Genomic DNA, 26,151 nt, shown 5'->3' with positions numbered 1-26,151 from the left:
GCCCAGACGTCCTTGGTACTCCGATCTCAGGAGCCTCTCCATCGACGCTCCGTACCTTCTTCCTCAGCGTCGGGACCTGTTGTCTCAGGGGCCCTGCCTTTACCCGGATCTGGGTCGGCTGTCTTTGACGGCGTGGCTCTTGAGACAGCCGTCTTGAGGTCTCGGGGCTTCTCCAGTTCGGTTATTGGTACCATGCTCAGGGCACGCAAGCCTGCTTCAGCACGGATTTATCACAGAGTGTGGCACACTTACTTTCAGTGGTGTGAGTCCAGACATTATGATCCTCAGGTGTTCCGAGTTTCTAGGATCTTGGAATTTCTTCAGTCAGGATTGGATCTCGGCTTACGCCTTGCATCTCTGAAGGTTCATGTGTCCGCCTTGTCCGTGTGGCTTCAACGGCGGATTGCAATACTACCAGACGTTCACACCTTTTTCCAGGGTGTTCTCAGGATCCAGCCTCCCTTTGTGCCTCCTGTGGCTCCTTGGGACTTGGCGGTGGTGCTACGGGTCCTGCAGGGTCCTCCGTTTGAGCCTCTTGAGGCGGTGGAGCTCAAGTGGCTGACATTTAAGACGGTTTTTCTCCTGGCAATTGCTTCGGCCAGGAGGGTGTCTGAATTGGGGGCACTTTCCTGTCGCCCTCCTTTCCTGATTTTTCACCAGGACAGAGCGGTGCTCCGCACTCGTCCTGAGTTTTTGCCCAAAGTGGTCTCGAAGTTCCATATTAATCAGGAACTTGTTGTGCCAGCTTTTCAGTCCCCTGATCTTTCAGCTGGTGAGACTTCCTTAGATGTGGTCCGGGCGCTTAGAATTTCTGTAGACCGGACGGCTTCGGTTAGGAAGTCTGATTCCTTGTTTATCCTCTTTGGTTTTCACAAGAGGGGTTGGCCTGCCAACAAACAAACGTTAGCCCGTTGGCTTCGTTCCGTTATTTGTGAGGCTTATGCACAGGAGGGATTACCTGTGCCAGCCTCTGTTAAGGCTCATTCCACTCGTTCTGTGGGTCCCTCTTGGGCTGCTAGACGTGGCGCTTCTGCTGTTCAGCTGTGTAAGGCGGCCACTTGGTCTTCAATTCAAACGTTTTTGAGGTTCTATGCGTTTGACACCTTTGCCTCTCAGGATGCATCCTTTGGGCGCCGGGTACTCCTTTCAGCACAGGAGCGTCCCCGCCCTTAGTTGTACTGCTTTGGGACATCCCCAAGGTCAACCCTGTGGACCCCCTATGGACCCTGAAGTAGAAAACAAGAGATATGGTAAGAACTTACCTTTGTTATCTCTGTTTCTACGAAGTCCATAGGGTCCACAGGGCGCCCGCCCTGACGCACCTGGCTTCAAATGGGCTGTGTGGCTGGTCACCGGTTTTCCGTCTCCCATTTCTGTGAGTATGGTTTCTTGTGTGTTCCAGTCTTCCTTCTCTCTGTTTAGTCTCCTCCTCCGGCCTTGGCTGCTTACCAACTGAGGTGCTGTGGCCGGGGGCGGGGTATAGAGGAGGACGGACCCAAGTGCATCCTGGGAGCAGCTAAAGCTTTAACTGCGTGGTGCCCATGGATCCAGATCCAGCTATACCCCCCAAGGTCAACCCTGTGGACCCTATGGACTTCGTAGAAACAGAGATAACAAAGGTAAGTTCTTACCATATCTCTTGTTTTTTGCCGTCACTCCCCCCCTAACTGACCCCAAACGGTCCCTGAACGTCAATCACTTTGCAAAGAAATTCTCACAGCGACCAGCATCGCTAAGGTATCTTGGCGTTTATAGAGTGCGACCGTGGCACATGCAGAGTCAGCCAAAAATCACTCAGCTGCGTAAATATCTACATTGCGTCCACATTTGAATTAGGCCCTATAGCTGGTTTACAAATACTTTAAAAGAAATGTTGCCCCCAAACTAATAGCGTAACTATAAAAGCCCCATCCACCGAATAGCAGAACATCAGGAGCCCAATGTCCATGAGAGTGAGCCATGGCAGAGAGCCCAGGGTTGAGTATCCTTCGATGAGTGAGACACATCTCAATGATCTCCTAGCTGTGGGGTGGTTAAACCATTAATATGGGTGGTCATCTCTTTTTTAAAGACCTGGCCTGCTACCACTGTGTCTGATGATTTGTTTTGTAGTTCCTCCAACCATAGAAGATGATGAAGATGACAAGGACTTCCGAGTAGCAGCGGGAAAGCCCATTCGCCTTCGCTGCAGAGCCTCAGGTGGGGATAAGACTAGGCTTTGTCATCGGGGCTGATTAATGCATGACATTTATTTTTGTTTACTTTCTTTTTGTGCGCTTAAGGGAAGGTCTGCCCAGTCGTTTACCATTTCATATCCATCCCTTCCCATGACTAGCAGGATAATGGATATCCCCATTGCTCCATGGAGTCTATTCAAAACTGTGTTGAATCCATCTATGAAGCTAACATTGCTCTGCATCTAGTTGACTCCCAAGATGCCTTCTAGATATGCCTGTAAAAAAGTCCAGAAGCTGCTTCCTGGCAACTGTTTAGTCCCCATGACTTGCTCTGCCACTGCTCTGCTATACAGAGGACGGGAAGGATATGAATGAATTTCTGGATAATAAATGGTAATGTAGCCCTGTGCCTACTGGCTATAAAACCCTGGCATTCTGTTCCTTCAGGTCATCCGGCGCCTCGCATCACCTGGTTCAGGGATTCCCAGCCGATACAAAGTGGAGACGGCATTCAGATATCCAGCGACGGATCTGAGCTGCACATTCAGGCCGCCACTGCGTTTAGCGCCGGCCATTACGCCTGCCTGGCCATTAATCCGGTTGCTGAGAGAAGCAAACACTTTGTATTAACCGTTCTAGGTGAGACTACTGCAACTCTATCTCCGTGGTCATGTTGACTTCTTCTGGGTCTCTTGATGTGTTTTTCGTGAGCTGCTGCTCCTCTTGTGTCTCCCTTCTCAGTGAGTCCCTCTATTTCTGGAACCCTCGATGATGGCACGAACGAAGATGTCATAGTCGTTGTCAATAACCCTCTGTCGCTCATCTGTGAAGCTCTGGGATTTCCAATACCTACTATTACCTGGCTAAAAAATGGGCAACCCTTCACAGATTCACAGAATGTGAAGATACTTCCCGGTAAGCAACTCGGTCACTTTCATATCTGCCGCCGCAGTCAGTCTACCCGTAATTATTAGAATTAGACACGTTCTGCTTTAAGGGAGTTCCGAAACTGTGCTCTAACCTTCTAGGTGCAGGACATAGGTGCAATATTCCTTTAACTTTATTATTATTATGCTTTATTTATATGGCGCCACAAGGGTTCCGCAGCGCCTTACACAGTAGATAAACAAATAAGCACACAAGAAAACAGATATTAACAGTACAAACAATGCAAGACAGATACATGAGTTATACATTGCTGCCTAACACTTAGATAAGCAGCAGGGTGTCTGTAACCAAGGGTTGGGTGCTGTTGTAAATTAGAGTATAATTAAGTGAAGGAGAAGCACATGAGGGAAGAGGGCCCTGCTCGTGAGAGCTTACACAACTTTACATATTTACTATAAAGGTTTATATTTTCTATTTATAACCTGTATATAGGTAGTGTGCAGACTGCCTCCAATAAGCAACAGAAGTTGTATAATTTATACGTGTTAGAAATGAAAGGTATCAGTAACGGTCTGGAACTGATGGAGTAGACTTTGGTACACACCTTTTGTCAAAAGCTGCAGGAAATAATATGGATTAGTGGCTGTTTGTTAGCCCGGCTGTAATGCAATAAGGCAGAGGTTCCCAAACGCGGTCCTCAAGGCTCCCCAACAGTTCAGGTTCTAGAGCTATCCGTGGTTGAGCACAGGTGTTTAAATCAACTTGACTGAGGTACTAATTAAGTCACCTGTGGTCAGCCATGGGTCTATCTAAAGGTGCCCATCCACTAGACGATTAAGTTGAGTGTTTGAACGATAACGATCGTTCAATCGCTCATAAATCGTTTGCAAAAATGACTAAAACGTCCAGTGATGCGCGCGCCCGCCAGTCGTTTAGACATCTATCATCGTGCAAACATGCTGGTCAACTTGACGATAACGTCAGGTTGAGCATGTCTGCAGACGATTGATGAGCCTGCACTGAACGACTGATCGTTCAGTGCAGGCTCATCACAGACTGACAAATGACCACACGATTACTATGTCGTAATTGGCAGTCATTTTCATGTCTGCTAGTGGATGGGCACCTTTAGACCTGCACTGTGTGGGAGCCTTGAGGACCGCGTTTGGGAACTTCTGCAGTAGGGAATCGCGTGATATCAGGTGCACATTGGTCTCGTGTATTTCAGAATAAAGTGAAGATTTTCAACATTTCTGTGCTTTCCTCAGAGCTTCTCATTTCTGCTGTTTGATAATTTTATGTAACGTATCCAGGAGGTCATGGGTTGCAGATCGTCAATGCCCGGGAGGAAGATGCCGGTCAGTACACCTGTCTAGTCACCAATGAGATGGGAGAAGCTATCCGGAATTACGAAGTCAAAGTGTTTAGTGAGTACTTATGTCGTGCAGCGATTAGCGGCGATAAAACTTACATGTTCATCAATGGAAATCAGCTTGGTCTTTATCACAATGTGTAACAATAATACACCACACAGCATGCTGTAATACAGGTAACAAAGTGCATACACATAATCACCAGTAACAGGATTCACTAGATAAATAAGGCTTCAGTCAACTAACACAGGACAAACATTCAGCGAAGCCCAATACTGGAAAACGATGATCGTCTGACACTTCAGGCGCAGATGTTCAGGGAGGGAGGGTCAGTTATCAGGGACCCTGGTACCTTCTTCACAATGGGATGTGACAGAATTTCATATAGAGTCTGGGCAGTGCCATTAGGTGTTTGCTCCACAGATGAAGTCCCCATCTTGTCCATAACACCCCCATGTATAACCCTCTTGACCAACACACCCTGCTCTGGTTGTAACTTGTGTACTTCATAGCAATGTTCTCACATCATGCACAGTAGACAGACCACATTTCTTAGCAGTGGATGGTTTCTAGATCCTCTGAGCGTTGCAACATTTGGAATGAGGTGTGGAGCACTACTGAGTTCTCTCAGCTTACACTGACAGCCCAACTGGACTGCTTGCAGGTTATACTGTACATTCCTACCTTGCCTTATTATTACACGATCAGTGTCCTGAAGCAGCATGGGATATTCGGCAGCGGGGGTCCTCATCATTTCCACCTAGCAGGGGAGGGAGCTAGTTCAGTGTAACTGTGAGACTTGGGGTCTCTCTAAACAGCAGGTGGGAATCGGTATGTAATGCAGCCGGGTGTATTGCCGGTGGACTAAATACAGACGCTGGAAGCCTGAACCATCAGGATCCCGACTGGGGCTGGTAAGTACCCTAACACTCCCCTCTCCTCCCACTAACCCTCCCTTAGTGGTGCCTAACCTCCCCCTGGTGATGCCTAATCCTAAACCACCCTTCCCGCACCATAAACCTAACCCTCCTAGGGGGGTGCCTGACCCTAACCTCAGCCCAGTGGCGCCTAACCCCAACCCCCCATTACCCTTTCTTAATCCTAACCATCCCCAGGGGGTTCCAGGTGCCTAACCCTAAATCCCCTTGGGGGATGCCTAAAACTAACCCTCCCCCCGCGTCTAAGAGCTAACAGTCCCCACTTATCTTCGTTCAGGATGCCGGGCGTCGGGATTTCGGCATCTGGCTAAAGATAAGCGTTGGTATTTAGACGCTTATCTTTAGTACAGAGTCAGGCTTCCAGCGTCGGGATTCCGACATCCGTCATTCCGCACGCCGGTAAATAAACCGCATCCCAGCAGGTGCCGCCATGGAACCACATTATTGCTAGCTGGGGACGGCAGATTAATTGCAAACTTAGGAGCTGATTCAGAGATGGGCGCTGTTAACAAAGCCGCTAAGTCTTTGCACGCAATTAATGAAAAATTGACTTTTCCGTAGAAAAAGATTTCAGGGGACAGATCTTGAAAACCTTGCACTGTCCCAGGAACTTAGGGGTCTATTTACTAAGACCTGGATGGAGATAAAGTGAATGGAGATAAAGTACCAACCAACCAGCTCCTAGCTGTCATTTTTCAAACACAGTCTGCGACATCGCAGTTAGGATCTGTTTGGCTGGTATTTTATCTCCATCCAAGGCTTAGTAAATAGACCCCCTTAGAGACTTCTGACAACTAAGGTCACCCACATTGCTGACCTAAGTTCTCCCCCTGCTCTAGTCCCTCCTCAGATCGCATGGGATGATTCTGGGGAAAGTATCGGCATCAAGGAGGTAAAGACCAAGGTGAATAGCAGCCTCACCCTTCAGTGTGAATCCCGGGCCGTGCCCAGACCTAGTCTGCACTGGTACAAGGATGGACAGGTGAGAAATGTTATTATATATCGGTCACCAAGTGCCGCCAGGTCAATAAGGAATATTAGAAGAGTGTTGTGTAATCAGAAGCTATGCCAAAGTGACACGGCTCCCTAGGATGTGTTCCATACTATTATGTTTTCTTGCATTAGAATATTATTTTAAAAAGTACTATTACCAGGGCCGGATTAAGCCTTGGGGAGGCCCGGGAGCACATAAGACACACCCACTCCTCAGCCCCAGCCCCCACTCGTCTTGCTGAGACTTGTAGTGACCTCACTCAGGAGAGTCCGCACACACCTGTGACCTGCTGCACCTCAGTGACCTCTGCCGCTCACACAACACAAACCAATTGTAACGGCCGCTCCCATTGGTCTGCACACAGATGTTCGCATCCCCTGTTTGGTCAGAGCGCAGCCAATCAGTCCGCCCCTTTTCCCCACCGCACACACAAGGGATCAGCGTGCGCTGCACATCCTCACTTGGCATCCAGCCTGTCCCTACTATGGGACTGCACAGGCCGGGCAGCAGTGTGCTCTGGTCGGGGGTTCCCTGAGAGAGGGGCCCTCGGGGGCACCTTGTCCCCATGCCTCCCTCTTAACCTGGCTCTGACTATTACTAGTAAGAGACTCTGGGCTAAGATTTATCAAACCTTCTAAAAAGGGCACATAGAGGTGTTACCCATAGCAACCAATCAAATTCTAACTATCACTCTATAGAATGTACTTGATAAATTATAGCCAGAAGCTGTTTGGTTGCTATGGGTAACTTCATCCCTTTGTCCCCTTTAGAAAGTTTGTTACATCTCCTAATGATGCTTTCCTTACTGTACTATACATTGCATTCAAATCATTTATGAGCAATATATTTTCTTATAATTCCTGCTGACTTTTTTAAACAGAATATTAACATACATTTAGTAATATGTTTTAATGCTCTGTTCTGCAGTTTCATCCTGTACGTTCTATTTCTCTATGTTGCAGCTGCTGGAAAGTTTTGGTGCGGTGCAGATTTTAGGTGATGGACATGTACTGCAGATCCAGCCGATCCGGGTCACTGACTCGGGGCGCTATACGTGCGTTGCCACCAATATTGCCGGCGAGGATGAAAGAGAATTTCATGTGAATGTACAAGGTTAGTTCAAATTAGCGTTGTACCTCTATGGATGAGTTTGTTGGACATTCATTTCCATATTGAAAACTATGCTTGTATTCTCCATGCTAATATTTTATCTTTAAATAGATTGTGTGGGGGCGGGGACAAGTGTCAGGAAACCCCACCCTTAACCCTAATGTAAAAAATATAATAAGGCGTCCATAACTTTATTGCAATTAAAGACAATATAACAACTTGGAACTAACTTATACTAAAATTAAGAAACGGACACTGCTTTGGTTAAATTGTCATAACTTGCTTTTAATGAAGGTATGACCCTGAGCTTTTAATTTACTTTTGGGAGGCAAAGAAGGGTGCCACAAACACTCAGCTCCAGCCATATGTTACTTGACCAATATTAGGGAGCGACTGATACGCCCCCCCGTGGTCATTGTAAGCTGAGCTGTGAAGACTCACAACCACTTATTATACTGCATAGTATGAACGTGTCCACGGAGACAGACGCCCAAAGTCCTCCCGCAGAGGTAGGTCATACTATGACCCATCAAAGGATATGTGCTCCACAATGTTTTCTTACACCTTACGTTGCCGCTGGTTTGTAGCACCTTCCCGCCCAACATGATAATATAACATAGTGTTAGTAAGAACACAACACATAAAGAGCACAAGAAAGAGATAGGGGAGGGTGGGAGGGACAAACACCATCCAGAAAGGAAGTTGCTGGGCGTATACCAGCCTTATAAAGACCACATATAGCCACTGCCAATATCTCACACATGGTCAGAACCCAACCAACCAAATAAACCCCTCAAACTACTCTACCTAGCAATAGTTGACCAAAATTCTAACCAATTGCAAAAAACTAAGGACTCTTATATAGACTTAAGCCTATTCGGCTCTCGTCTCATCAGTGGTACAGTTGATACAGTACCAGTTCTGGCCACCAGGTGACAGAGACAAAACTTTCATCCAATTTAGGAAGAACAGCTTGAATTGAGAATGTAAACTTTCAATGGGGATCTTTTACAATTGGACAGCAAGTGACTAAAATATGAGGACTATTGGCTTGTGGCTATGTGATCATCTTCCAACCTCACTAACCGGCCACAGCGCCACTGATCTCGTGCTGATTGGACTAATGTTACGCAATCTGGCTATCCACATTAGTGGAAGCAAGTGTGCCCAGCAGTGTTATATACCGAGGGCTGATGGTCGCTTGCTTTATTGATAGCAAGATATTCACTCTTACAGTATGGATCATTTCAAACGGCTGATCGCTAAAACACCATGTGACAGTTAAAAATGAACCGCAAAAGTGAAACGGTACATTTTAGGGCCACAGGATATAGATATATATACAGATAGTGACAACAAATCAGGGGTGGCATTCAGAGGCGGAACAGTGCATGGCCTAAATTTGGGTAGGGGGTCCAGAGATGCCTTTATTGTCTCTTCTCTGTGCTCCCAATATAGCACACTCCTGGCAAAAACAAATACAGTATAGTTTTTTATTGTTATTTGGTTTGAATAATCAATACTGCTAATCAATAAGTGTTAGAGTGCAATGCAAAATCACAATAATGTTATAATAATGTTGTTATAAATATATATTATAAGTATTTTTATATATAATAATTTATATGTTACAATATCAGCCATACTGTTATTAATGTCATGTTGTTCTACCGGAGCAATCAAAACTTCTACTCTTTGTTGTCTCCCTTAGTCCCCCCAATATTCCATAGGCCGGGCGGCTCCAGCGCCGCTTTCGAGCTGGCGTTCCGTGAGGACGACGAGGAAGAACTCACAGAACACAGGGAGGTTGTCGCCTCAAATCCTATCTCTTTATACTGTGATACCAACGCCATACCTCCACCCACCCTGACCTGGTACAAGGACGGGAAGCCCATCTCTGCGTCTGACGGGACACTGGTGCTGCTGGGTAAGAGGAGGCTTACTATGAGGAATGTGTGCAGTGGAGGGCTAGCCTAGAGAAGGAACCTGTTACTCTATGCGCTTAAGCCTTACCATGCACTGGCAGAGCAGGGCAAGGTGTGCATTTGCCTTAGTGCCTTTTAGGCTCAGGCTTTGCTTCCAATTCCTGCATAGGTTTAACAATGGTTTCATTGTGAAGGGTGGGGGGCAGTGGCTACACAGAACAATAGGATAAAGTGAAAGAAAGAATTAAAAGTGGATTTGGTTTATATAAAGAGGGGTGGACAAGTGACCCTTTCGACTTCAAGAGTTTTCTGTACCTTTTCCACCAGTAAATGGTGGAGTGTTTGGAACCACTGGTGAATTTGCACGGGCAGGGAAAGTGGGCGTCTCAAGCTGGCCACACACCAGACCAACTTTCATCCAACCAGCCAACTAGTTGATTGGTTGGAATGAAAATCTGGTAACGTATGGGAGTAACTGATGATCAGCAATTTGCTCCTAAATGCCAGAAAACAGATGAAAATGGTCGGTCAGACAAGTTTGTTAAATGTTTGATCTAAACAATTTGTTCAAACAACAGTTTTTGTCCATTTTCTGGCGTTTGGGAGCAAATTGCTGATTGTCATTTGCTTTCATACCTTACCAGATTTCCATTCCAACCAATCAACTAGTTGGATGGTTGGATGTAAGTTGGTCTAGTGTGTGGCCAGCTTTAGGCCTTGCACTGTCTGGAGCACACTAGTACACAAGGGGAAGGCTGAAACCAGCATTTGCATATTACAGCGGGCAGCTCAGTTTCTGGCCCATTTGGCTCCCAGTGCGAGCATTCAAAATGCGCCCCCCCCCCCCATTATAATATTTTCACTAAAACCTCTGTTGTGTGATTTTGCAGACAGCCTGCACCCCCCCCCCCACTGATATTGCGCAGTGCGCACACACAAGCAGCCTACACCCCCTCCCCCTTCGCGGAGGTTATCTTACCTGGTGTAGCTGCTTGTCCCAGGCCAGCCAGTCCGGACTCCGGAGTGCGGCACTGCGGCAGATGGGAGCGGTCGGACAGCCGGGGCCCCTGCTACCACCATGTGACTCAGTCACTGTGTAGGGCGCTGAGACCTGAATGAGGCGGCGGCCGCGCCCGCCGCGGGAGTCAATCTGAAGCGGCAGGCGGCAGCAGACGGAGCGGAGGCAGAAGCCAGACAGGGCAGGGAAGCGGACCCTCCTTCAGGACTCAGAGTCCGGCTGCGACCCGGGGGGAGTGGTGGAGCGGAGGACGGAGGTCTCTCCCTCTTAGCCGGCGCCCAGAGTGTCAGTGCGGCTGCTGTGAACGCCGAGCGGGAAGAGCGGCTTCCTGTCATGTGACAGTGCCACCCATGACGAGAGTAGGGAGGCGGTGATTGGACGTTGGCCGCGTATGTTGAGATCAGTGACAGGGTGGAGCGCCCCGTGCGATTGCACGGGTCGCCCGCCCCTAGAAACGGCCCTGACAGCGGGTGCGACTCCGCAAAACGCCACAGACGAAAATCCATTAGCTTCCACCTCTGAATCAGGCCCACAGTGGCTAGTATGTGAGCGACAAATATTCTTTGTACAGCGCTGGCCAATTGATGGCACTATTTCAATAAATTATAAACTTGGCTTCTCAGAGGTCTAACCCAGGGGTTCCCAAACGCGGTCCTCAAGGCTCCCCAACAGTTCAGGTTTTAGAGATATCCATGGTTGAGCCCAGGGGCTACATTTACTAAAGTGACAGTTTGTAGAAGTGAGTTTTAAAAGTGATGTTGCCCATAGCAACCAATCAGATTCTACTTAACATTTAACTAGAACCTTCTAGAAGATAATAGCTAGAATCTGATTGGTTGCTATGGGCAACATCACTTTTGAAACGCACTTCTAAAAACTCTCACTTTAGTACATTTACCCCCAGGTGTTTAAATCAAATTGACTGAGGTACTAATTAAGCCGCCTGTGATCAACCATGGATATCTCTAAAACCTGGACTGTTAGGGTGCCTTGAGGACCGTGTTTGGGAACCTAAAGAAGGACATCTAGGGTAACCAAAAAATGTAAGTAACTTATGTTCCAACGTATTCACTGACTTGACCTTCAATTGCTTCTTGGTTTCCAGATGGGCGCATCTTGCAGATCCCTATGACGCGAGCAGAGCATGCTGGGAAATACACGTGTGAGGCGGCTAATGAAGCCGGGGAGGACAGGCTCCATTATGAGCTTGTGGTTCTGTGTGAGTAAGGGAATGGCGGATTGCATGGGCTGTGCAGCCTTTCTGTGTACTTATATTTGTTTGGATTAATTATTAGTAGACACCAGCGAGCAAAAGCTCTACTGACACCAGCGAGCAAAAGCTCTACTGACTCATGCTTACACTTAATGCTGTGTATTTGTATAGTGATACAAGGCAGATTCTCATTATATCCTCTGGGAAGAACCCAATGACCTTGTCACTATGGGCTGTGCATCGATTCAGCCATTTACTATTGGAATAAGCAAGGGTTTAGCCACCGACTTGATAAATCTTATTCATATGTACCTTATTTCTCCTTCATCCACTAGGGGACACTGGAGTTCAAGACAGTGGGGTATAGACGGTGGTAGAGTAGAGCCTGGCACCTTAAATAATTTAGAAGTGTGACTGGCTCCTCCCCCTCTATGCCCCATCAGCCCCAGTTTTTAGAATGTGCCCGAGAGAGCCGGTCGCACATCAGGCTGTCTCCAGCCTTTTTCATATTTTTTAATTTTTATAACAGTTACAGCTGAGGACAGGCAGGCTGCTTGCTGTGGCAGTCTGCCTGCTACGTGGGAGCCGCCGGGAAGGGCACCACACGGCTACTGCAGCCTGTGTCCGGTGACCCTGAGGAGGGGGCACACACACAAAGGAGTCATCGGACCCTGAGAAGACCCGCCACTGCTGACACCGGCATGTGTCCGGGTTCCTTTCCGCCCCCTCAGCCCAGCTTCCCGGCCGCAACAGCTGTAAGTATGACCACTGCTCCTGATTAGCAGGAGCAGTGGAAGTATAGCTGGGCTCAGTGACACTGTCACTGTTAGGAGGGCCCGACTTTCCCCTGCCCCGCACCACCCTCTCCCCGACTTCGGATACAAGGGGGTCACCAGCGAGGGCGCAAATTACAGCCCCGGTCGTCGCTGGGGCTGCTGGAGGCGCGTCATGCAATCTAGCGGCGCCTATTTTAGTCGGGTTTCCTCCTCACTGCCGCGCTGTGGGCACCACGCGGCTGTCGGCGCTGCTGCATAGGAGAGCTCGTTAGCAGCGCCGATCGCGCTTGCCCTCCTCACACATGGCGGGCTGCTGTGGCTACTAAGTCCCGCTGTCTTAATCAGCGCACGGACCCGGCGTCGAGACCCGCCCTAAACAAACACTTATGGCGCGTCCTGCAACAGCGGCGCCATTTGTGAGGGTTCTCCCCCTTATTGCTCCGCAGCAGTAATAGCCGGCAAGCACAGCGCTGAGTCATTTCACTGGAGCAGTGGACATCAGCTGAGGCTCTCCTCTCCTGCTTAGCAGGAGAGGTGTTCTTTTAAGAGTATGCAGCGCGGACCAGCGCCGGCAAGGGAGCGCGCTTCCCTCTTAAGGAGAGGGGACAGCTTACAATATAAACAACTCCCCCTTTTATTAAGAGGGTCCGTTGTGTAGCAGCGCTGACTCACTCCTGCTCGGGGAAGAAAAGGGTCCCGCCGCCGGCTGAGTCCGGGTCTCCTGCCCCTCCCCCCACAAGGGGGAGATGTGTATTGAAGCTCCGTTAACTGTAGGTCAGGTAAGTGACAGACGGCTGACTGCGCTATCACTTACGAAAAGCGCTGTAGCTCTCACTGTAGGTACAGCGCCAGTCGCACTGAGGCAGCCTGTATATATTTAACAGGGCAGCACAGACTGTATAATGGTTAGCATTGCCGCCTCACAGCACTGAGGTCATGGGTTTGTTTCCCACTATGGCCCTGTGTGGAGTTTGTATATTCTCCCTGTGCTTGTGTGTGTTTTATAACAGCGTAGCTGTTAGTCTGCTGAGGCGGTGCTTTAATGTATAAGCTCCGGCGCTAGCTACTTCGGGGCTCTTGTGTTTAAGCCGCTTCGGCGCCCTCCACAGCAGTATAGCTCATTGCCCTAACACCTGCTGCTCTGATGGATATGTCTAGCCTTTTGCTGCCCCTCCCTCAAACTTGCGCTTAGCAGGTGCACTATGACTCCGCTTTATGCGGTTCTGTTGAGGGGACAGCTTATGTTAGCCGGGACTCCTCCAGGCTAGCATGGACATTTTGCGCACACAGCGCGGTATAACTTTACCCTAGCGCAGTGTAAGAGTCATCTGTCACTTCTGCAGATCGCTCCCCGTGTCCCAGCGCCTACAATGTACGTGTTGTGTGTGTGTGTATGTAGATGTATATGTAATCCCATATAGGGATGTATGTATATATATATGTGTGTGTGTGTATGTATATGTATAGATATAGATATATATATATATATATATATGTATATATATATATAGATATAGATAGATATATATAGTGTATACCTTTTTTCTACTCTGCTAATCGGGTGGTCTATGGACAAGCCTTATTCCAGAGAGGTTAATTAGCACACTGTGCAAGGTTGACAATGTTCCAGTGCACGCTTTGGCAGCACATATACAAAAATATTGAAACGATATCTGTGGGTGAGGAGAACTCTCCATTGGGTTGGGTCTCAACCCAGCGTTGGCTGAGGGGGCAGGCCTTGGGTCAGGTCCTCCCGAATCATCCATTCTCAGGAACGAGAATCCCATATTGGGCTTACCATCCCTGTGGCCCAGCATTAGAGGCCGGGACGGCCACTTCTTTAGCTGTGTTAATAACAACAGCAGGCCTTTATCCCCTGTTTAGATTGGGGGATTGCGCTGTGGTTTTTCCCAAGGGACAGGTCTCCCTTTTAATATGTTGGGGAGGCTCTGTTAGAATACAGCTCACTTTTTGGGGACAGTAATCCCTTAAGTTTGTGGATTGTTACTCTTCTGCACACATATATAGCTCAACTGATTAAGGCGAGCACTCCAGTAACAGAAGGGTCCCAGGTTCGATACCAGTCTGGGACAGCACACTGATAAAATATCCTGCCCATTACACCGTAGCAGGCTGATGGCTACACGCAACACTTGAGCAGTCTCCCTGCGTTGAGGTAAGCCACATGTATTTATACTAAGCCCTGCTATAGAACATATACGTGTATTGCTCATGTTCTAATTTTAAATATTATCGCACCTACTAATCTATGTACTACTATGTAGGTATGCATATGTGGAGATATATATATCGCTTCTTATCCTTATAAGGCAGAGGTAGGATCTGTTATCAGTTTTATGTCTGGTACTTAGCTTATTTAAAAGAAGGATTCTGCAATTGAAGTCTGGACTCTCCTCATCCAGTAGTTGGTACAATAACTCCGCTTTACACCATCTCTCCCTAAGGATTTGTATGTGGGTGTGTGTACGTACCTATATTTCCACGGATGGGAAGCCGCCTGCGATTACCAAAGCTGTCAGCTTATCTATGTGTATGTGTGTATATATATATATGTGTGTGTGTGTATATATATATATATATATATATATATATATATTAAATGGTGGCTCTGTAGACTAGAGTCATGTTCTGCAGCTTACATAGTGATAGACATTGCTTATATTATGAACCCTATACATGACTGGGGCCTTCTTGTATATAAAGATATGTACTTCCATCCTTCTGGGGTTATAGTTCCTTCTTGTTAGTCCCTATCTATGGCGCCCCCCTTTAGGGTGATCTATGATTATTTAACTTTGCACTTGGTAGCAAACTTATAAGACACTGAGAATGCAGGATATAGCAGGACATATATATAAATATAGCATGCTGATCTCCCGATGCCGGAGTCTGACAAGTTAACTTGCTATGTTGGCACTACTCTTTCTTTCAAAGAGATGGCCTTCTTATGCAACTATGTTTATCTATATGTACGGGTGTATATATACTGATATATTCCCATTACTTGTATGCATAATTTCTAATAATTGGCAAAACCTGGTTTTTAACCCTATTGGTTATCACTACAGATATGTCCCTTCCTTTCTTGGGATAACTAATGCACTCTGTCTATGTACAGGTACCCTTCTCAGTATAGATTCCGGTACTCCATATTATTGTCTTGTCACATATCTCAATAACATGAGTCTCTAAAGGGCCCCTAGGTACATTCTATCTGTACATAGAGAATCCAGGTTCTATTCTGTAATCAGGGATTCATTTGTTAAATTACATGAAGGCCTAGGGCCCCCGCCGATATAGGCAGGGTCAGGCCTGGATTTTATTAGATTGATGGGCGTAATACACACTTCTCCATTATAAGTGTTAATGTACTGATACTTAAACTAGTAGACCGTTTTGTGGTATAGGTATAATGTCTATATGGATACACATCCCTAATATAACAAGCTCAGGTATAGAGTCCTGTTGAACGACCTTCCTGCCTCCACTAACATTTTGCTAGTTTATACAGTGTTTTCTACTGCAACATCTCCAGACTGAAGTCCGTGCTGTAGAGCATTGGGTCTTAGCCCACTGAAGCTATTCCCTATACCTGACGGGGCAGGTTGCTGTGAGATGAAAGAGGTCAGTGACATTCTACATAGCGTCCAGAGGGCTTTTGGCCGCTCACAGGTAAGCGGGCTTACCCCACTAATGCTCAACCTGTCATTGCATAGCCGCTTTCTCCCTTATGCACCCTAGCTGCGGTCCTAGCAGCCATCTGCTTTTTTAATCAGTTGGCTCTACACTTTAGAGCTTCCCTGGTGCATAGTTTCAACATTGAGATTAGTGACACTCTTCTACTAGATCTGTTGGGATTATGGACTGAAGCGCTTTGAGGGTCTAGTGCACATCTTTACATTAAAGTGTGACAGTCAATATGTCCTACGCAGGGGGCCTGGTGGATTTCCTGTTCAGTCTCTGTGGATGTTTTCATCACATTGACGGGTACCTGACTGGTACCTTCAGGGTTGTCCTAGTGCTCTAGCCTTGTGGTATGGAATGCTTCCCTATATTGGTAGCTTCCTGCGTGGCTGTTGCATCCGTGCTCTATAACTACTAGGGTATCCTGGTTGTTCACCCTATGTTCAGGCCAGCGGTTGGTACTGCCTACGCACTTCCATCATGTTGGAAGTTGTCTGTTGTTTTGAAGTTTGTGGCTGTGATTTGCTTTTCGACTGCAGGTGTTCAGTCGCTGTTTTCTACTCTGTTTTCAGAATGGGTTGTTCTGCTGTCTGACCCTCTGACAGGTATTGTAATCTCAATCCTCTCAAACTGCCTCGGCCTCATTCCCAGTGTGATCTCCACTCGTTGGAGTCTTCTATGGTCTCTCCCTTCCGCTGGTTTACAACTTTGTAGTAGTTGGACTTCCAGAATGGTTTATGGTGACTGTTCGGCCTTGTCTTTTACCTCTCTGCATACTCTGTTAGGAGTCTGTGGACAGGATCAGCTCTGTTTCTGTAGATTGGTATCGTTCTACTTGTATCTTTATGACTATGTCCAACAGTGCTGGTATTCTGCTATCTGCGACTGTTGCAGCTTTCTGTTTCTGAATCTGGTACGGTGTTCTCGAGTTTTGTTCTCGGGTTACTGCCCTTCTCATATGGATTCGGGTTGGAGTTCTCTGCTCCCAACAGTCCGGCTTGGTCTGTTTTCAGCTGAGCTTACAGCGTTAGGATGCTTCTCACCTGAGGGTGTTTTCTCGCTAGCCGCTTATTCCATTCTATTTATGCTGTAAGTTGTGGTATTTCTGTGTCTGTTCCGCAGGGAGTTCTGATTGTCTCCTGGCACACGACATTTGATCCTCAGCTCTTGCCTTTCCGTTGAACCTCTGGTTCTTGGCGGTCCCTGTTCGGTTGGCCAAAGGGTTGGCATGTTCTCAGCGCTTCCCACCCAGGAGGTTGGCTTTGGGACGTCCCCACTGTCTTGAACTCCAGTGTCCCCTAGTGGATGAAGGAGAAAACAGGATTTTGGTACTTACCGATAAATCCCTTTCTCCGATTCCACAGGGGACACTGGACGCCCGCCCAGCGCTGCATACCTGCCAGTTGTTTCGTTCCTTCTATGGTTGTGTGACTGCATGATTCCCTGCAGTGGTTTCCTCTGTTCTCCTTCAGTCGGTCTTGTTCCGTTCTGTGGTCTTCTCCTTCTCCTCGTTTTCCTGTTGTCCTCCGTCTCTTCTCGGGCTCAGTTCTTAAACTGGGGCTGATGGGGCATAGAGGGGGAGGAGCCAGTCACACTTCTAAATTATTTAAGGTGCCAGGCTCTACTCTACCACCGTCTATACCCCACTGTCTTGAACTCCAGTGTCCCCTGTGGAATCGGAGAAAGGGATTTATCGGTAAGTACCAAAATCCTGTTTTCCATGCTACTTACTGGCACATTTAGCTCCCCCAATCATGCTCGGAGAGGTGGACGGATTGATACAGGAGGTCTCTGTTATACACAACCAAACTGCGGAACTTACCTGCGAGGCAACCGGTACCCCCCCACCGACAATCACGTGGCTGAGGAATGGGCAGACCCTGAGCACCACCGACCAATACCAAATACTGGATGAAGGGATGCGGCTACAGGTGAGGCTGTTACATCCTCCTTGACGTTACCTGAATAACCGTAGAACATCAAGTGTAGTATCCTGGTTTTCCTTAGCTATGAACTGTTCTTCATGTAGATGTTGCTGAATGCATGCTGCCACATTTTTGAGAGAATCTTACCCGCAGCCTCGAAGGCCTTTTTTTGTTTTTTTTATTTGCACGTCACTATATTCACCCTCTTGCTGCTGAAACGATCAATGGGTACTGGATCAAGGAAACTTGGAATGTACAAGTTCCCTTCTTAAGGTGCGTATCCACTACGCGATTAAACAGGCCGATTGAACGATAACGACATCGTTATCGTTCAATCGCTTGTTAATCGTTTGCAAATCGGGCAGTTTAATGTCAAAAAACGACCAGCGATGCGCGCGGCCGCTGGTCATTTTTTACATCTATCATCGCCCGAACATGCTGGTCAACCTGACAACGACGTCAGGTTGCCCATGTTCAGGGATGATTGATGTGCCTACACTGATGTCATAATCGTGCACTCGTTTCACAGTCTTCAAGTGGATACGCACCATTAGACTTAATTTCCTTTCGCTAATGAGTTTTTGGCATTCTTATTTCATTTATTTCTAATATTAACCTTTGTGGATCTAGGTGCTAAAGCAGTGTTACATCTTCATGGAAATCACTATGGGGGGGATATATAAACTGGGATAATGCTGATTTTTATTGCACACATCTGATCAGGCCCCTTGTCCTCCTTACATCATAGTATTGTCTCTGTCACGTTACAGCCTTTGGGTCACACAGTCTCCCACAAGTTCAGAGTCCTTATTTCCTGTTGCTATGACCATTCTAATAATCTGATTGGCTACAGACTATTCTTTCTCCGCACACTTAAATGCTGGGGGCATATGGGCAAATAGGAGATGAACAGTGAATACACTAAGTAACACTGGCCCTAACCAATCAGATCGTAACAACGGCAATTACACTGCAGGCATGCATCATTTTTTTATTTTTTTTTGCTAATGCCAAGATACTATACTGCTATTTGTGTGATCACTGCAATCTTCTATTCTGTTGGTTTATATTGATATCCCTCTCATATTATGAAATGCAATCTAAACCAAATTCCAAACAATATTCTATGCCCTTGTGCCATACTTGCCAACTCTCCCTGATTGTCAGGGAAACTCCCTGAAATAGCAGCAAGCTCCCTGTCTCCCTGAAGAGTCTAGTAATCTCCCTGATTGCATCTTACCCCCATTATGAAGCTGTTGCATACAAAAAAAAATGGGATCATTAGTATCATTTCCCTGCATTGGCTATAAGGCACAATGATCCCTATGGCTACATGCATCTTCTGAAAAGTATCAGTGTGTTTTCATCACCCAGTAGATGGTAGTAACTGCTTTTGGGCTCATTTACATTTGTATGTAAATCAGTTCTATGACACGCCTCTCAGGTGTAGCAGTACGCGCCTACTTTACCGCCGCGCTCATAGGTGCAGCTTTAACAGTCTCCCTGAAATGCTTTTTCAAAAGTAGGCAAGTATGCCTTATGCTTTGTTAGTTATATAGTAAAATAAAATGAGCTGGTCATAATCATGGCCTGTTGTAGTGTCTAGCCCATTATAATTCTGTCTCCTAACAGATCCATTCAGTGCAAGTGACTGACGTGGACAGTTATGTCTGTGTGGCAGAGAACCCAGCGGGGTTTGCCGAGAGACTCTTCACCCTGATGGTGCACGGTGAGCGCAATAAAGTAAATATTGTATGGGCATGTGGGCAGCGCAGAGCCTATTATACGTAAGGACAACTGCCATTTATAAATCCGGGACTGATAGCGGTTGGGGAGACGATTTCTCTGGCCAGTATAAGAGTTGTCTGGTTTTTTATTTGTTTTGTTTTTTTAAGCATTTTATTGAATGGGTCTGTAAGTGACATGTGGGGCTTAGCCTACGATAGATCTCAATTACCTGTTTTGTCCTCTCGTTTTAGTTCCGCCCAGAATTTTCGGCGCAATATCTGAAAATGTCAGCGCTGTTCTTCACGGCTCAATGTCCCTGGTGTGCGATGTACAGTCCCATCCCTCTCCTGATGTGTCCTGGTACAAGGACGGGCAGATCATACAAGCTGGCAAGGGGTTCCTGGTAATGCCAGGTACAATTTGTTCTTTATTTTTATTGCACATGGTCTGGGTTTATAATCTGGGTATATGTACGGATATGATGGTTTTATTTATATATGTGTGTATATATGTGTGTATATATAGTGCCTATACAGTGTTAGAGGTAGGTTACATATACAGAGGTAACAGAGAGGGTAACACACTCCTGTTATCCAGCTTGCCTCTGGGCATATGTTTGATGGCCGGTTTACGTCCATGTCATAGCCCTGTAAACGTCCAAGCTTGGAAAACTCATGTATCCAGGTTCTGCTTTGATGCTGAGATCTCCATGTGTTGTTCTTCAGGTGGGCAAGTCCTGCAGATCGCTCGAGTCCAGCTCTCCAACCAGGGCACATACATGTGCAAAGTGAAGAACCCGGCAGGATCTGCTGAGAAACGGGTTCATCTGACGGTATACGGTAAGTAACAGAAGACTGCGCTGCTGTCATTGTGCCTATTAATTATTGGAATTGGCCTGTCGGTGCCGGTAACCACTAGGAGGCTCCACTCTTCCCCCAGGGTACTGTCCTGTCCTGCAGGTAGTTGTGCAAGAGATACTCTTTCCTAAGTGACAAAAATCTAAACTGCTTTGAAGAAACTTTTTTTTTTTTTTATAATTATACAGTATGACCAGGTATAAAATCACAGGTAGAAATGGCTTTTAATACTGAGAAATTCATATATGCGGTGCTCCTGTCATTCCGGTGATTAACGTCCAGTCTATAGATGCTGCTTCTGCTAGTGTTGTCTATAATGTTACATCATGCTGATGTTTTATTTCTTGAATATACCTGAAGCACTTCAGTTACGTTCCTAAACCATCTCGCTGCATTCACTTGGACATGATTCTAGGAAATAAGAGTCCATGGGCAGGTATATATTAAGACAAAACAAATACAGTAACATAAAAGGAGAAAACGTATATAGGGGTCTATGTACTAAGCAGTGTTAGGAGACAGAGTGAAAAGTGATAAGCAAGTGATAAGGTGCCAGCCAATCAGCTCCCAACTGTCATTTTTCAAACACAGCCTGTGAGATGACAGTTGGGAGCTGATTGGCTGGTACCTTATCACTTTCCACTCTCCTAACACTGCTTAGTAAATAGATCCCATAGCCTCCTATGTCCTCCTATCTGGGTGACACTGCCAACCATGGGGTGTAGGGGGCGCTGTGAGGAACAGGCATATTAAACTAAACTTGTTTGTAGCTAAGCCCTCCCCTCTACATCCCATTAGCCACTAAGGAACCAATCGGATCCCAGTTCGCCTTCTATGCCTCTGGAGGGGCTACCTGCATTGTATAGCCGCAGAAGCAACTTGAGTTGTATTCTATTTGTCCTTGACATGCGGTTACTTGTTCTATGCTGTGGAGTGAGTCAGCAACGACCCTCTTTTCTGCAAGTTTTTGAATCTGATTGCAGAGCGTTGAGCTCAGTCTGTAATTTTGTGCCTTGCTGCAGCACCAGCGCCCTCTATACCCCAGGGCATAACAGTGCCACCCAAATGGATTCAGACAAACAGATTTTACGGTAGTAACAAATATCCCCTTTTTTCCGATTTTAAGGCCTATGTCCCAGGCAGTTGAGCGGATAAGGCCTGAGTAATGTTACTACTGGTACCTAGTGAGCTGCTCTCGTGAATAGTGACTCACAATTTGGCTGTCACCACTGTAGAGAAAATAGGAGACAGATAAACTATCCAGGCAGTAATTTCTTGACAGACACCTATCACCCATCTAATTTACATCTAAATTGCCAGGACTGACTTGTAACTATAGTCCTTAGCACCGTTTCTGTAACTGTTTTGCATGGTAAGAGTCAGCAGATCCAGGAGGGGCCGTGCCCAGCTCATTGAGCGTACAGTATATGTAACAAGCTTGTTTCTTATTGTCCCAGGCTTTAAAGTAAAAACTGATCTAATAATTTGCTTATCTAGCCCCACCCAGTATAAAAGAGCCGTCGGGCAGGAACAAGGAGGCTGTTCTCCGTCTTGGAGGAACACTAACGTTGGCTTGTGAGACTGATGCCGTACCAGAACCGACCGTCACCTGGTATAAGAATGGGCAACCCTTCACAGCCAGTGGTAGCGTCTCTTTCCAGAAGAACGGGCAGAGACTGGAAATTCGGGATGTGCAGGTAATGTCCTATTTATTTAAAAGGGTTTTGTGTAGCTTCATACGGATTCAGTATGATTTACCGCCGGCCTAATCCTAATCCCCCCTCTAAGTGCCTAAACCTAACCCCCCCTTCCCCGCCACCTAAACCTAAGTCCCCCGGGGAGGTGCCTAACCCTAACCTCCCCCCGGGGGTGCCTAATCCTAACCCTCCCAAACTCCCGGGGGGGTGCCTAACCCTATGTGTCGTCCCCCCCGGGAACCCTAAACCTAACCCTTCCCCCCGCACGTCCGGCGCCCGGCTTACCTACCATCGTTAAGGCGGGTGTCGGGCTCCCGGCGTAGGTACAATTACAGGCATCGGGATTTTGACGCCTGTCATTTAGCCCTTGCCAGGATTAGACAGTCGGGAAGCCGACGGTCGGGATTCTGTCCATCGGCTTCCCGACTGCTTTCCCTTCATACAACCCATGCTGGTTAGACAACTATCCTACCATGTACTCCTGCTGCCCACTCCCAACGTTATTGGAACACAGCCGTGGGTCCTGCAGTCCTGACAACCAAGAGGGTAAAGGAGAGCGCTGTTGTACCCAACCCACACTAGCCGTTCAAAAAGTTTGAACAGTAGTGAGTGGGGAATGTTCCTCCTGAGCGGATGGCCTGTGGCTGATAATAAAAGATGGAGACAGTCACAGGTCACCTTCTTCCTTCGTATGTCATCGACTGTTTTATGGTTTTTGTTCTCTTCTTATTGAGCTCTCTGGCTGTTTATTTCCCAGGCGTCCGATAAAGGGCTGTACACCTGCAAGATGGCCAATGTAGCAGGAGAGGCTGAACTGACCTACACCGTGATTATACAGCGTGAGTGCCTGCAGTATGCTGCACCGTACCAGTACAGGAATACATTGCTTGTGTTTCAGTCTTTTCATGGAGACATTGTTGACGTCTCTCAAGGTTTCATATATGGCTTGGCAGTAGGGGTTTCAGTGGTTGCATCAGTGAGCAGGCTTATGGCCCCATGTTGGCCAGACTGTGACCTCTTTTGCCTACAGCCTTTTTGAAGGTCACAATTGCACTTATTGCGTGTGCATTAGTGGCAGTGGGGCTGGAAAGAGCAGCCAGCAGGCATAGCCTGGCCGGGACTAGCCTTCGGTAGAACGTAACATACTGCCTGCCTATTCTGTGTATTGAAAGGAAGGAAAGAGCAGGGTAGGGAAGGTAAGTAGCGTGATGGTTATTTGATAAGTGTATGATTGTTGTGTATTTGTTCATTAACAAGGGCTGTGTGTGTGATTAAAGTTGGAATAGGAGAGCTTTACTAAATAACCTCCAATATGGGGATGGCACTTTATTCCACTACCAAGATGGCCACCAGACCCTACGATTGCACATTCGCAGCGCCATCTTGCCACTTTGTATGAGCAACATAGTGGGAGACGGACGTCTCCCCCTTAGCTCCTGAGTCCTGCAAACTATTACTCATAATACCCCTTCATGCTCTTCAACCAGACTAACAGTGAGTACGGTTGTACTATAATATGCTCAATAAACCACACTGCCTGGTTAAGTTACATTGGAATTATCTGTACACACATTTCCAGCAATGAATGTGTACAAGATGAATATGGGATCCATGTCATGTGACTTATGTAAATGAGACACATGATTGTCTATGTGATGTAATTAGTATATACGGAGTATGCATAGTCGATGACTGTTGGACATGTAATGTGTGTTTGGGAATTATAAATAGAAGGCTCCGGGTAGCTTATGTAGAGGTGTCAGGGTAGGTAGGTGCATATAGCTATACAATTTTCTATACACACCAATAGTGAGACTAAAATAAAAAGATGGGTGTGTTGCAGGGCTTATAAATTCATTTTAAGGATTAAGTGAGTGGCTGTGTAGACTTTATGGACACATATCCGACAATTACTCTGCCTCTAGTGCCTGCATCCATCCTCCACCCGCAGAACGAGACCGTCCAGCTGACTGTCGGCAATTCCATAGTCCTGTCATGTGAGGCTCAGGGCTCACCCCCTCCAAAGATCACTTGGCTAAAAGATGGGAAACCTCTAGGTAACTATTTATTGTATTTAATTTTAGTTCTCAATTTCTGTTTTTATAATGCTTGTTTTTTACCGATCTGCTGCTTTCTCTATAAAAAGTAATTCCTTCAGGGTTCTGTACAGAAGGGAACTAATCTGTGGACTTATTTAGTCCATATTCACAATGCCTGGGTCACTTGTCTGTTATATACACAATTGTATTTCTCGCAGAGCATTCCGGTGAGCGGGGAGTGATCGTAAGAGGCAGCCGACTGCAAATCAACAGAGCGCAGCCGTCTCACGCAGGGCTATACAGCTGCACAGCCCAGAACCCCCTATCTGAGGCTCGCAAAGACTTCCTGCTACTGATACAGGGTACTTGGCTAATGCAGGCAGAGACCTGAATGCACTGACTCTAGTTCTTGTTGGTTCTAAGACGTGAATGGACTCTGAGCGCTGATTCCTTGTAGAACACATTTAAGATACTTTTTGGGGTTTTTTCGCAGTGGCTCCGAGAATCTTTGGGTCAGAAATACCCAGCGAGCGGAGCGTCCAGCTGAAACGGGAGGTGACACTTGAGTGCAAAGCTGAAGGGACACCCCCTCCCCAAATCTTATGGCTAAAGGATGGAAAGCCCTTAGAACTGTCGTCGGTGCCAAACATCCGGTAATACTATATAGAACTTCATCTTTATACATTATTGTTGTTTTTCTATAACGTATACCAGTGATTCTAAACATGGGGTACGAGTGCCCCTAGGGATATTCATTGTGACATTAAGGGGTATGCAAAAAAAAAAAATAACTATTCTGTGATGGTGGGTAGGTGGGGTGGGGGCATCGAGGTGGTAATTAGTCACATATCGGGTAGCTGATTTTAAAACCAATAGTGGTAAATGCAAATGAAGCCTGCTTTAGCGTTTATCACTAGTACAGTTTTTAAATTCACAGTGGATTGGTGGTTTAGAAAACCCGCTGTATAGTCAATAGACCCCATAATTCTCCACGTTAGTGCTTAAACATAACTCTCCCCACTTAGTGCTTAACCCTCCCCCCTAGGGGTGCCTAAGCCTACCCTCCCCCCCAAAAAAAACTAACTCTAACCCCCGCTAAGCTACCTAAACCTAACACTCCCCCCCCGTCTCTAACGCTAAGGTTGCCCCGGACTTACCTCAGTCAGGCACGCGTCCTTCTGTGTTCCGGCGTCGGGATTAAGATAGGCATCCTTATTTCGACACCTATCTTAAGTCCCTTGTTGGGCTTCCCCCATCGGGATTTAGGCCGACGGCCTCGTGGCTGCTGGTCTCCTAACTACATCACGTCCAGAGGAGAGGGGGATCGGGGGTAATAATTCTCTGGGCCTGAGCCTGTCGGAGGGGTCTGTTGGGGACCCAGGTCAACTGCTGAGGGGGACAAATGTTGCACACAGGTTTAGAATAAGCCTATATATGACATTTGTATGAATGAATTGGGCTCTGTTCAACAACATGCAGGGACAGGCTAAATCAGGGGACTGCTAAAGGATCCTGTTCTGATGAGCTTACAATCTATTTTATTATGGGGCTATCAAAAGATAAAAATGTTGCCTAGGAAGGATGAAATGCAGACAAGATGACTGATCATGTGGTTGCATTGGGTTTACTCAGCTATCTTTATGTTTTCTACTTGTCCAGACTCTCCCAAGATGGAAGCTCCCTGCTGCTGACATCCGCTCAAGCCGCTGACGCTGGTCGCTACACATGCCTGGCTCGTAACATTGCTGGAGAAGACACCATGGTTTTTGTGTTGACCGTACTTAGTGA

At 46.8% G+C, this 26,151-nt stretch overlaps 1 protein-coding gene across 1 annotated transcript in view; it reads left to right on the top strand.

The window, feature by feature from the left end:
* HMCN2 (hemicentin 2) overlaps positions 1-26,151 on the top strand; it is a 267,414-nt gene that overhangs the window by 198,985 nt on the left and 42,278 nt on the right. Inside the window, exons 48-65 of the mRNA XM_088466840.1 lie at positions 2,113-2,199; positions 2,625-2,816; positions 2,919-3,092; positions 4,379-4,492; positions 6,216-6,358; positions 7,333-7,483; positions 9,192-9,407; positions 11,529-11,642; positions 17,861-18,048; positions 19,675-19,771; positions 20,022-20,183; positions 20,496-20,609; positions 22,125-22,324; positions 23,082-23,163; positions 24,250-24,381; positions 24,582-24,725; positions 24,857-25,016; positions 26,023-26,147. Coding sequence (XP_088322966.1) covers positions 2,113-2,199; positions 2,625-2,816; positions 2,919-3,092; positions 4,379-4,492; positions 6,216-6,358; positions 7,333-7,483; positions 9,192-9,407; positions 11,529-11,642; positions 17,861-18,048; positions 19,675-19,771; positions 20,022-20,183; positions 20,496-20,609; positions 22,125-22,324; positions 23,082-23,163; positions 24,250-24,381; positions 24,582-24,725; positions 24,857-25,016; positions 26,023-26,147 — 2,595 coding nt within the window. The remainder of the gene's footprint in view (positions 1-2,112; positions 2,200-2,624; positions 2,817-2,918; positions 3,093-4,378; positions 4,493-6,215; positions 6,359-7,332; positions 7,484-9,191; positions 9,408-11,528; positions 11,643-17,860; positions 18,049-19,674; positions 19,772-20,021; positions 20,184-20,495; positions 20,610-22,124; positions 22,325-23,081; positions 23,164-24,249; positions 24,382-24,581; positions 24,726-24,856; positions 25,017-26,022; positions 26,148-26,151) is intronic.

Source organism: Taudactylus pleione, unplaced genomic scaffold (genome assembly GCF_031769625.1).
Source record: "Taudactylus pleione unplaced genomic scaffold, aTauple2 ptg000003l, whole genome shotgun sequence".
NCBI lineage: Eukaryota > Metazoa > Chordata > Amphibia > Anura > Myobatrachidae > Taudactylus > Taudactylus pleione.
This window is presented reverse-complemented; position numbering and strand designations above follow the sequence as displayed.